The sequence below is a fragment of the Phaseolus vulgaris genome, chromosome 8 (assembly GCF_051622355.1).
Source record: "Phaseolus vulgaris cultivar YP4 chromosome 8, ASM5162235v1, whole genome shotgun sequence".
In the NCBI taxonomy this organism is placed as follows: Eukaryota; Viridiplantae; Streptophyta; class Magnoliopsida; order Fabales; family Fabaceae; genus Phaseolus; species Phaseolus vulgaris.
In genome coordinates this window covers 22,080,238-22,093,268 of record NC_143505.1, presented here as the reverse complement: position 1 = coordinate 22,093,268, position 13,031 = coordinate 22,080,238, and the positions used below count along the sequence as shown (strand labels likewise).

The window sequence follows — 13,031 nt, the reverse complement described above, 5'->3', positions numbered from 1 at the left end:
CATACTTAAGGTGAATTAGTTCATTTTCATTAATGTTCTGTAATTTTGTGTGTGTAAGTGCCAAGATAGGGTTTCTTGGTGAGAATCACAACTGTAACATGGTGTTGCAGTAAGTGGTTGGTTCATGTAGTGTTAAAGAACTGTTTTGTTGTTCTTTTTGTAAGAGAATTTTGGTGATCTAGTGAATTCTATCTTGGTGTGAGGTGGGACTGGATGTAGCTCTGTTGCGAGTGAACCAGTATAAAATATTGGTGTCCTTTAAGCTTTCTTTATGATTGCACTTTATTTTTTTGCATAATTGTCTATACTAGTTTAAAATCAATCGATTGGTTTTAAAATCAATTAGTTATTTTTGTTATCTGCAGATCTATTTGGTTTTCTGAATTGAAAAAAATTTATGTGCTAAGACATTTTGTGTGTAACACTGTGTATTTATTATGTTTGTATACACTTGCATTCATTAGTGGGCTTACAAGTTATTTGAATAAAAAGTTTTGTTAAAACTGTGTTTGAATCTGTTGAATTTTGCATTGGTTCTTGAAAGCTACAATATCTCTTTTGTGTTACTAAACCCAGAAAAACATGTTTTCAAATATAATTTGTGAATATTTCTTTTGTGTTACTATAACCAGAAAAACAATCTGTTGTTTCTAAATATAATCTGTTAAAATTAATTCTTAAATTTATTTCTTAAAACATATTTAAATCTTTCCTTAGTGTGTTTTAGATTGGCAGGTTTGTGCTTTAAGAATTGTGTGCTCATATTTTTTTTAATCAATTATTTTTTTGATAAAAATATATTCATTTTTCTGAATTAGAGTTCTTTTAAAAATATCAACCTATTGTTTTGAAAAAGAATCAATTAAAATTTTGTCAAGATTGTTGTAAACCACTTAATGCGAAAATCTAACTATGTACAATTCACCCCCTCTCTTAAACTTAGCCTTCATTAATTCAACAAACATTATTCATCAGTATTTGAATGTAGTCAAAGTATGCATCAAGAATGCTCAACTTAGCTTGTCCTAAAGCTCCATCAACCAAACAGTCTAGGCTCGACAAAGGGTAAGAATCTTTTGGACATGCCTTGTTCAAATCTATATAGTTTGTACACATTCTCCACTTTCCATTCGGTTTTCTAACCAACACCACATTAGCCAACCATGTTGTGTATTTTATATTTTCAATGAAGCATGCACGTAAAACTTCTGCGTTTCTTCTATTGCCGCCAACCTTTTCTCCTCCCCCAACCTTCTCCTCTTTTGTGCAACAGGTTTTGGTAGCCGACATGTTAATAACTTATGTGTGATTACATCTGGATGAATACCAGACATGTCGGTCACACTCCATTCAAAAAATTCTTTGCTTTTTTTTGTAAGACTTCTAATAAAACTCCCATATCTGCTTCCATAACCGAACTTTCCCTATAAGTATAATGATTTTCTTATCCAACTAACACACCATAATCTTCTCTTTCGGCTCCATCCTTTCCTCATTAGTTCTGGGATCAAGATCTGTCATCGCCACCATCATTCCATTCTCGACATTCCTCTTATATCTACTTCAAAGTTCCAGCACTAACATTCTTTATTATTGTGCTGATCTACATAAATCGTTGTCACTTCTCTTTTGTTGGTTGGAAACTTCATTCCTAGATGAGGCATTGACACAATTGCCCCAAGTTTGTTTGATGAAGGCCTACCCAATAATATATTGTAAGATGTCTTAGCCTCCACCACCAAATACCGAACATCAATGACCAGTCAACCTTCTAGTTCCAAACCTCGTATTCAAATCAACATACCCCTTGGTGTTTACCCTTTCTCCAAAAAAACCAATGATTTGTTCATAGTGTGGCCGAATATCGTCTTCTAATAACTTCAACTTTAAGAAGGTATCCTAGTATAGAATATCAACCGAGCTCTCCTAATCAACTAATGTCTTCATTACTACAAAATTTGCTACTTACAATTGTAGTTACCATTGGGTCATCTTGATTAGGATCAATGTTTTTGAAAATCCTCATTAGTAAATGTTATTGGTGGCATACTTCTTTTCTGGATTAAATGTGTCGCTTTGGATGATCTTACATGTTTCTTTCTTGCTGATGATGACACTTTTCCTCCCGTAAACCCTTTTGATATGGTGCTAATCACTCCTCTTATCGGGCTTCTCTTTTCTCCCCGCCTTGGACTTCTTTCTCGATCTTGCCTTTCATTATTCTGATGTCTTCTTCCCCTTGCTTCACAGCTTCGCTTCCTACTTTCCTCTGGTAAACCCTTTTAATATGGTGCTAATCACTCCTCTTATTGGGCTTCTCCTTTCTTCCTGCCTTGGATTTCTTTCTCGATCTTGCCTTTCATTATTCTGATGTCTTCTTCCCCTTGGTTCACAACTGCCTTGGATTTCTTTGTAAATGTTTAACTTGTACATGTATTTTAATTCTTTTTTCTGTAATTTTAATCTCCAAAAAGTTATAAAATAAATCATAATTTTAGTGTAATATTTAATTTTATAAACATTTTTTTGTTAATTTTACATCTTAAATAATTTATCTATTTTTCTATAGGACCTTAAATATGTTAAATCTAAAGGAACCATTTAAAAATCTTGATGGATTCTGGATTTTTGGATCCTAAAATGGGAACTTCTATATAAAAAAGAAATAGGTAATCTTGATGAACATACCACACCTTAGATATCTTAGCCATCCAAACTCAGTTGGCATCATATACTATCATTCTTAACAAATACAAAATATCCTTTAAGATCATTCATGTAAGAGTGTAGACCATTCCCCCTCTTTTTTATTTTTTTCTTGTGGGGGGATAAGGGTCAAACACTTACAACTTGCAGGTTGAAATAAAAAAGAAAACAAAAATATGGCAGCCATCATAACATGGGAAGATAGCCAAAAAAAGAGGGTAAAGAACAAGAATCTACTCTTGCAAGATCCAAAGAAGCACCGAATCCGAGTTAAGGTAAAAGCTCATCGAGAACAACAAGAAACACCTTCCTTTGATCCTGCACCATTAACCAAGCTTACTCGATTCACAGTCAACTCAGCCTTGTAAGAATCAGAGTTCAATGTTTTACGGCTGATATTGTTGTAAATTTCGCGGATAACAATCTCGAAAGCTGTTTGGACATTGGTAGAATCGAGTGCAGATGTCTCCATAAAGAACAAGCCCTCTTCTTCTGCAAGACTTTTGCCCTCTTCTGTGCTCACCTCTCTAATATTCTCCAAGTCGCTTTTATTTCCCACCAACATTCTTGCTACGGTGCTGTCATTTTGAGCTGCAGGTTATGTTTTGCAAGGATCAAACTCTCCGTTACAAAATATCACCAAAACGAAAACTCTAGAAAGAATTCAAGTGCTTCAAGACTGTGGTTGATGGAAGATAATATATAGCCAAGATCACAATGCAGGTTCTAAAAGTATATCTTTTCACTATGCTTTTGACTGACCCCAAAAGGACCAGCAGGACTAATCTATGCAATAAAAAAAGCACGCTTTGGTCTTCCAAAAATACGAGAGCCATCATTTTGGCACTCAAGAATTTTTTCTTCAGTTTAAGGCCTTACTAATAAATGTCATCAATTATGCAAAATATTAAATTAGTCTCTAAATAAGGGTTTCATTACACTCTTTATCTTAGACAATGGACCAAATTTCTTACACTTTTTGTTTGCATAATTAGGGGCACAAACTTAATGACAATATTTTTTAGAATTAAGCTGATGATGACACTCTGATATTTGGAGGGTGAACTCTTCTCGGACTCTATATTATACTGAAGTTGAACAGATACAGAAAGAAAAAAATATACTAATTTGATGCTCTGATATTTCATATTTCACTATAATATATCCATATGATACCATAAGATAAGTTTTGTTCGGACAATGTGACAAAGTGTACAAAGTTATAATTATAGAAATAAGAAATTGATATTATATAATAAAAATCTAGATTATATATTTATTATTGTTATGCATATTTTATTTATTATCTATCATATTTGTATTATTAGAGGATATCAAATCGCTTCTACTGTATTAATTTCTTTTTCTCTATATAAATAAAGCACATATACTATCTTAGAAACACAGACTTCATCTTAAAATTTTCCTCTCGCCTGGGGTATAACAATATCCATATGATATCTTAAGATAGGTTTGTTCTCACAATGTGAGATTGTGACAAAGTGCAAAATATCGCCGAAAAGTGTCAGAAATAAACATTAGATCACGAAAATAGCTGTTTATTTTAGTAATTTATACAGTACAGAGTAAAGAATATGCAAGGGTAGCATTCCACCTTTACGGAATATGATCCTCTGCAGTTCTGATTTAAATGTAGGGTCAGTTCCAATTTATTCCGTTTAAAATTTATAAACTAGCATTTTAGTTTTATAATTAGATGAGTAAAGTATATTTTGGAAGATGAAGATTTGTGCAGTTGAAATTTCAACTGCTTAGAATCTGATTCATCATCCTTAAATTAAAATACAGTCAGAAGTCCGACAACAGACATGATGCGTAGCAGCTTTTAATCATCACATGCACAATCAAATACTACAAAGAAAGGTAAAAAAGACACGCTAACATATTTTTTACTACATTCTTCTGGAAACACTATGTATTATTATAAATTTATTAAAAATTTAATAAGCTAAACTCGTAATGTTATCATTTTTAATAAATTTTTATGTATTAAACAATATATTCCAACACTTCTCCTATATACCATTGATCATATCAGTCCCCAATGCATAGAAATTACAATCGTAGTTCTCAAACATTTAAATTAACCGTGAAATCAGTCCCCAAAATGCATTTTTCGGTCAAATTAGGCCATGACACGAATCTTCAAACTTTCAGGGTTGTTCCATTGTTTGGGAGTTTTACAATGAAACGGATCAAAGATGTTAACTATTTGAAAAAACAATAAAACGAGATAAGCTATAATTTTTTATTCTCATACTATACTCATTTTAAATATTATATTATTATCTGAAGAAGATCTTCAATACTCCATACATCTCACTTAAATTTTAATGAACCAACTGATTTTCACTGCAATGAAAAAAGTAATCAACAAATCACTTAATCTATTCAACACTTTATCTTCTCTTATGTTTGTGTTAGAATTATCATTCGCACAATGCTTCATACTCCTGTAGGTGACAGAAGAAATTCAACGGATTGAGATGAATAGGATTTCTAAGGAAAAACAAACATATACTTGGACATCGACATTTCTAAGGAAAAACAAACATTTAGAAACGAAATTGTCCAATTTTTCAATATTTGGAGGATCATGCAGCATAATTTCTATTACTTGAATATCACTCGTGTAATAATGTTGTTTAGGGAATCGTTTAGGAGAGAAAAATGCATCAACAAAAACAAAATCCGGCATTTTGAATTTCAAATTCCAAAAAAGGAAGCAAAAAGTACTCACTAGTGAGCTCTTCGAGCCAGCGCTTGCTGCTGTCGAAGGTGCCTCTTCTGCTGATATCGTAGACGATGAGAGCTCCAACGGCGCCTCGGTAGTAAGCGGAAGTGACAGCTCGGAAGCGCTCCTGGCCCGCAGTGTCCCAGATCTGCGCCTTGACCTCCTTGCCGTCGATCTCCACAACCTGCGTCTGGAACTCCACCCCAATGGTGGCCTTTGAGTTGCTGTCGAACTCGTTCCGCGCAAACCGCGACAGGAGGTTGGACTTGCCGACCGCAGAGTCCCCGATGAGCACCACCTTGAAGAGGTACTCCTCGGTGCCGTCGCCGTTCTCCGCCATGGGCGAGAAGGGGAATGCGTGAAGGTTGTAATGAAGTGAAGGGAGGAGTGAGTGGGTGTCACGTTGTTGGCGTGTGAAAGGAAGAGAAAAGGAGAAGAACGTGAAGAGAGTAATGTAGCGAAATGGGGTTATGTTTTGGGGATTTTATTTTGGATTTTGAGTCGTGATTGGTGGCGGGGTTTTAGGGATAGTGCCGGAATTTCACTTCGCCTCTTTTACACTGCTTTGTTGACTCACACACAAATAAATAAATTTTAATTCTTTCTTCTTCTTTTTTTCACCTTTTTGTCCTTTTAATGTTTCAGTTCCATTCATGGTCATTGTGTTTTCCTAATTCTTATTTACATATCTTAGTTTTACTAACATATCTTATTTTTATGTACTTTTTAAAATATATCCTTTTGTTTCCACAACACCCATGTAACTACTTTCGTGTTATTCCATGTTGTAGCTATTTGCACCCACTTATCACACTCCTTCCACATCCAATTTTCTATATTGTTTTGGAAAATTTACTTTGACATTTAAAGGTAAATCATGTCTACTTCACAACCTATTATAATAATATAATAATATTTTAAATTAAAAATAAATTAATATAATTAAATATTAATTTTTTGAGTTGTTAAGCCAATGTTTTTCACTATTTGTGTCAACCTATCATCACACTATTTCTTTTCCTAATAAATTTTCTTGTAGACATTAACATTTAATAGAAGATTACTTCTCTAAAGGTTATCCATTTGGTCACTAACCATTCTGTCAAAAATAATCCTACATCTAATTTTCATAATATATAATCTCATTGTCTATACCCTTTTCATGTCTACTTATTTTCTCTTCTATCTATCTAGTTATTTCTCATATTTTTCACAAGTAAATAATAAAAATTAGAAGATAGTTAATTCTAAAACATATATACTTCATCATTAGTTTGGAATAAGTTTTTCTTCTAAAATTTATGTATTTTTAATTTTTGACTTTATATGAGTATTCTAAGGTTTAACTGATCATTCAGTTCGAAAAATGTTATTTTATCAACTAGTTCATGTTTTTATGAATGATTGTCTTTGTGTTTGTTTTGGTCATGTTCCATTAGTTTCTTAAACTTTAGTGTTTTTCAACTCCTTTTTTGTTATTACTTGGAACACAATAACCTATTTTATTTTTTCAACTAGTTCATATTTTTATGAATGTTTTTTTTTGTTTGGTGATATTCCATTAGTTTCTTAAATTTTAGTGTTTTCAACTCCCTTTTCGTTATTACTTAGAACGCAATCAACTATTAGGTAAAAGAGTATTTTAAAATTAATTGAGTTATGGAATGTTGTTAATACATGAATAATTGATGTTGTGTTTTGAGGTGTTTGAATTGAATTAGTTGTGATTATTTTTCATTGATTTTAAAATGACTTTTGGTTTGGATAGTCAATTTAAGTTATAATTATAGTATGCAAATTGTGTATTAAATGTGTGCAAATATGCATTGTAAACTTCATGAAACACGTAAAATGAGTATTGTGGATTTAGAACTTGTTTTTGTAAATTTTGCATAGGTATTAGTACTAAATAAAGGAGAATTTATTTTCTGAATCTCATTCAGAAAGTGAAGATTAGTTTTAGACCTAATTCACCTAGTGAATTTTGATTCATCTAACAAATTTTAAAAATTTATCTATATTTTAATTCATTGAGTGAATATACTATGTTTTAAATGGTATGTTTCATTTGACTTCTATCATTTTAAAATTATTAGAAATATTTATGTAAAATAATTGGACATAAGTATTTGATGGGAAAAATGCACGCGGAAGCAATACACACAATCACGAATTAACTGCAGAAAAATAAACAACACAAGATTTAACGTGGTTCAGTCGCCAACTGCAACCTACATCCACACGGGCAACTATTAGGTTTACATTATATCATGTTGCACACCAATTACAAGTACAATGATCTCTTTAAATAGAGATAAATAGAGATAATAAAGGGACACAAAGATTAAGCCCACTCACTAAAACATGGTGTCTACTCAGCCCAACCCAATTGGTCCTGGCTTCACACCCAACAATCTCCCACTTGAAGTCACTGATCAATGTCCACCTGCGCTTCAACTGTGTACATGGTGTATTGTCAGCCCAACCCATTTGGTCGTGACTTCATACCCAACAATTTTCCACTTGAAGTCACAGAACAATGTTCACCTGCGCTTCAACTGTGTACATGTACTTCTGTAATCTGTCGACGAAACTCAATGTTCCACCTCTAGTTGCCACCAGCCTTCTTAATCATTTTGAAGACTTCGTTAAAACTCCCCTGAGTTTCAACACGTCAGTCACTTACCCATTTTCTGTTCCTACCGACTCCCACTTACAGGAACTGTTGGATCCTGGAACAACCTGAGAACAAACACTCTCCATATTCAACAAGAAATTTTCTGGAGAAGTTTCAACCGCTGGAATACTGGTTCTCCTAACCCACTGTCGTCTAAGAACCTCAGCTGAAGCACAACCCGTGCTCCCATTGCCATAAGTACCTTTGACTGGTGTACCTGAACCTTTCCATGCTCGTTCATCCTGAATCTGAACTGTGGCTCTGAGTTTCTCTCTTGTAAAGAAAACCCTCTTTTGCCCACGAGATTTCGTGAACCGGACTTTGTTTATCTTCTGAACTAGGATGGTCACTCCCTCAGACACGGTAATCCGACTATATACAATGAACATCTCTTTCTTTCGTAGGCTGTGACAAGATTTCCCTTGACGACCTTCCACTACTAATTTCTGAACTTCACTTCATGTCCCTGTCCGTCCAACTGCCTAACAGAAATCAAACTTTTCCTTAAGCTTGGAACAACTCTGACATCCTTCGAAGTCCAGAAACCAACTGGTGTCTTCAACACTATGTCACCCATGCCCGTAACATCAAGAGTTCTGTTGTCCACTAGTCTTACCTTTCCAAAGTCTCCAATAACTAGATTCTGCAATGCTTCAGAATCCATGACCCAGGAATTCACACTGCTATCCGCGCAACAGACTAAAAAGTCCTCGTCCGCGAAGTCTTCTGCAATGTTGACTTATTTATCATTTGGATATTGATTCCTGAAATGCCCCACCTCCTTGCAGTTCCAACATGTTACACTTGAGCAATCCCGAGTCTTTGACTGACTCCTTCTTTTGTTCTTTCTCCCACTATCTCTGATATTTTTCTTACCTCTAATGACATATAGCGATTCACTAGATAATTCCCCAGAACTCCTTCTTCGGACATCCTCGCCAAGAATGAGAGCACGAATTTTCTCAAAAGTGAATCCATCGGATCCCGCTGAACTGGTAACTATTGTAACCATTCCAGACCAACTGTCAGGCAAAGACAATAGCAGTAGTAAAGCTTGAACTTCATCATCGAACTTAATACCCACTGACATAAGTCTGGCTAAGATCGAATTCGTTTTATCGATGTGCTCAGTAACTGAACTCGCAAATCCTCAATTTGCATTTTCCACCAACTGAAATTTGTACCATCGAATTTTCAATTCGGAACTTCCCTTCTTCTGCCATCTCAAATGACTAGACGAGATACTCGGTACAACTAATTTCAGATCTTGGCAATCCTTTTTTTTTTAAATCAAGACCACAAAAATTGCACCACCCAAAATCACTCACCAACAGACCTGGTTGCAGTCCCCATTGCACTGGCGCTCCGCACCACCACCGTCGCTGGTCACCGCTGTTGTGAAGCAGATATGGGAGCCTCTCCTTGCACTGCTGTGAAATCCTAAGCCTTGGGACGCTGCTGCAGCCCCTGCGAAACCTAGCTTTGGGATGCTGTTGCCGCCTCTGCGAAACCCTAACTTTGGAACACTGTTGCCGCCTCTGCGAAACCCTAACTTTGGGACGCTATTGCAGCCGCAATTTTCACGTCTCGTCGATTAATTTCTGCTGATTGGATCTCTAGTGTGTAAACGAACCAAAGCTCTTGATACCACTTGATGGAAAAAATGCACGCGGAAGCAATACACACAATCACGAATCAACTGCAGAAAAATAAACAACACAAGATTTAACGTGGTTCGGTCGCCAACTACAACCTACATCCACACGGGCAACTATTAGGTTTACATTATATCCTGTTGCACACCAATTACAAGTACAATGATCTCTTTAAATAGAGATAATAAAGGGACACAATGCTTAAGCCCACTCACTAAAACATGGTGTCTACTCAGCCCAACCCAATTGGTCCTGACTTCATATTCAACAATCTCCCACTTGATGTCACGGAACAATGTACACCTGCGCTTCAACTGTGTACTTGGTGTCTTGTCAGCCCAACCCATTTGGTCTTGACTTCATACCCAACAGTATTGGGATGAAATTTAAAAATTTTATTGAATTGATGTGTGTTATGTTGAATTTTGATGAATTTAGGTCACACAAAGAATAATATGTTGAGTCAGTCTATGATTTGTAATAATATCAAGTACATCAACCTATTATTAAAATATAATACATGTTTTACTAATGGTTTAGATATTTAAAATGATAAAGAGTTGATGAAGAGTTATTAAACCATTATTAAATGTGTTTGTTGTACAAAAGTTTGTACAATAAACTTAACTAATTTATAAAGTTGAACTTCATATTAGTTCTAAAATACTTAAAATAGATTAGGTGTTAGTTTTTCTAAAATATAATTAATACAATTTTTCTAAAAAAATATTTGTTCATTCTTTTATATTTATTGGAGCAAAGTTTGTAGATCAATATATCTTTGAATAATGACTACCTTATACATATATGTTATAATGATTTCTTAATAGCTTAATATGTTATGATGATTTCTTAATAGCTTATCATTCTCCTATTTTCTATATGGTTTTTCTATTGCACATGATACCTTGGTAAATGACATTGCAGTACATAAAACGGTTTTGAAATAGATATATGAAGTTATATATATATATATATATATATATATATATATATGTATATATATATATGTATATATATATTAAGTTAGGATGTTATGAACTTAAAATAATTATATAACATAAGATGTATGTTAATTGTCTAGCTTGTTTATCTTTAATTTGATAAAGTTTACGTAGTTATATATTAATTTGATTTGATGACATTTTTATATATATGAAAATTTAAATTTCTTATTTTTTACACACCACACAGTAAATTTGGTTAAAAATAATTACATAAATAAATTTTGAATTGATTACGGGCATTTAATTACTCTACTTATTTTTAAAATAACATTTTTCTTCAAAAACTTATGTTTTAAGACATCATCTGTTTTATTGTAATATTTTGAAATAAAGATGTGTATTTTAGATTTACTTTAGAATTATTTTCTTATGAATAATGAAGATATTGTACATTATTAGTGTTTTTCTTAATAAATGTGTGCAGAATGAAATGTGTTATAATTTCCAGATAGAGGAAAAGTATTTTGTTCTCGAACGGGTTTGGGGACCTAGAGAACGATTGCTCCTGCTCCTATGTTCGGTCGGTCCAACGCTCTCGAAACTCTTTGATACGTTCGCACTACTTGTTATGCTTCCTTCTTCCTGGCCACTCTGCTCCTCAGATGGGGATGGTACCTGTAGATGGCACTCCAACGCTCAAGTCAGTGGGGTATCGACACTCGGTTGTCAGAGTACTATAGATAATGACGTACCTTTCTCCTTGAAATGCGTGCTATTTATATTACCTTAATAGACCTTTACTGTTGGGCCAGGTTAGGGAAGTTGGTTTGCGCTTAGGGTTGTGTTAAGCCACCCTTAACCGTGGATTAGTCTCGCCAATCTGGTCAACCTTTAACTTGAACGTTATGGACCAGTCGGACACGTGTGCAACGCGGTCGCCTCTTTATCGTTTAGGTAGCGGCATGGGCCTAGTGGTGGCCAACTCAGTGAGTCGTCCGAGCTTGTGACGAATTTGATGTCGAGGTCGTCGTAGAAGGATTGGAGGCCCTGGTCAATAAACTATCGGCCGTTATCGGAGACGATTGTGTTCGGCACTTCGAACCGACACACTATGTTCTTCCATACAAAATTCTGGACGTTCTTGGCGGATATGGTGGCTAGTGGCTCGGCCTCTATCCACTTTGTGAAATAGTCTACAACGAGTAGCAGGTGTTTCGTTTGGCCCTTGTCGGGTGAGAATGGGCCGATAATGTCCATTCCCCATGTGGCGAATGGTCATGGTGATGTCATGCTATGGAGTTCCTCTGGTTTCAGGTGGTGGAGTGGGCCGAACTCTTGGCACTTCTGACACCTTTTAACGTATTCCATGCAATCTTCGTGAACGGTCGGTCAGTAGTATCCTGCTTGAATGACTTTGGCCGCCATAGTTCGAGCCCCGGAGTGGTTACCACACGCCCCGTCGTGGATCTCTTGTAGGACGTACTTGGATTGTTCTTTGGTAAAGCATTTTAGGAGCGGGTTTGAATATCCCCTCCTATACAGATCTTGACCGATCATGGTGTATCGAGCGTATTGCCATCTGATATTCTTTTCTTCACCCGGCTGGCACGTTCCATGCTCCAAGTACTGGATGATTGGGTTCATCCAAGTATTGGACTTGGTGTCTGCCAGGCATTCGGTGTCGCCTACACTTGGTTGTTGCAGACGCATCTGGACAACCGAGCGATGGTGGCTTTGCTTTTTAGAGGAGACGAGACGAGAGAATGTGTCTGCTTGTTCGTTCTCTTGTCGTGGTATATGCATGATGGTGACTTTATCAAACTTGGCGATGGAGTTGCTGACCGTGTGATAATAGCGTTGGAGGAGGGGTTTTTTTACTTCAAAATCGCCTTTTATCTGACCGACGACCAGCTGCGAGTCACTCTTGCATATGACTTCGCGTGCTCCCAGGTCGTGTGCGAGGTTTAGGCCGGCCAATATGGCCTCGTATTCGGCCTGGTTATTGGTTGCTTTGAAGGCGAAATGGAGCGCTTGTTCAATTAGGAGGTCCCCTGGGCCCTCCAGGACAACCCCCGCGCCGCAAGCGGTTTTGTTGGACGAACCATCCACAAAGAGTACCCACTCGGTCAGGGTGTCGGGATGCGGTGCTAGCTCCGCTGAGAAATCCGCCTGACATTGAGATTTGATGGCACCTCTTGGCTCATACCGAATGTCGAATTCGGATAGCTCGACCGACCATCCTATCATTCGTCCCGCGAGGTCGGTTTTAGACAGTATTTTATATATGGGAT

The 13,031-nt window shown here is 35.9% G+C and overlaps 1 protein-coding gene across 1 annotated transcript; it reads right to left on the bottom strand.

Annotated features, from left to right (window-relative positions):
* Window positions 1-2,679: 2,679 nt before the first annotated feature.
* LOC137825699 (ras-related protein RABA5e) lies at window positions 2,680-5,973 on the bottom strand. Its single transcript, XM_068631436.2, has 2 exons — window positions 5,468-5,973; window positions 2,680-3,297 (listed from the first exon to the last, which is right to left on the bottom strand). Exons 1-2 carry the CDS (start codon window positions 5,799-5,801, stop codon window positions 2,990-2,992), a joined length of 642 nt encoding a protein of 213 aa, XP_068487537.1. The 5' UTR covers window positions 5,802-5,973; the 3' UTR covers window positions 2,680-2,989.
* Between the last annotated feature and the right edge of the window lie 7,058 nt (window positions 5,974-13,031).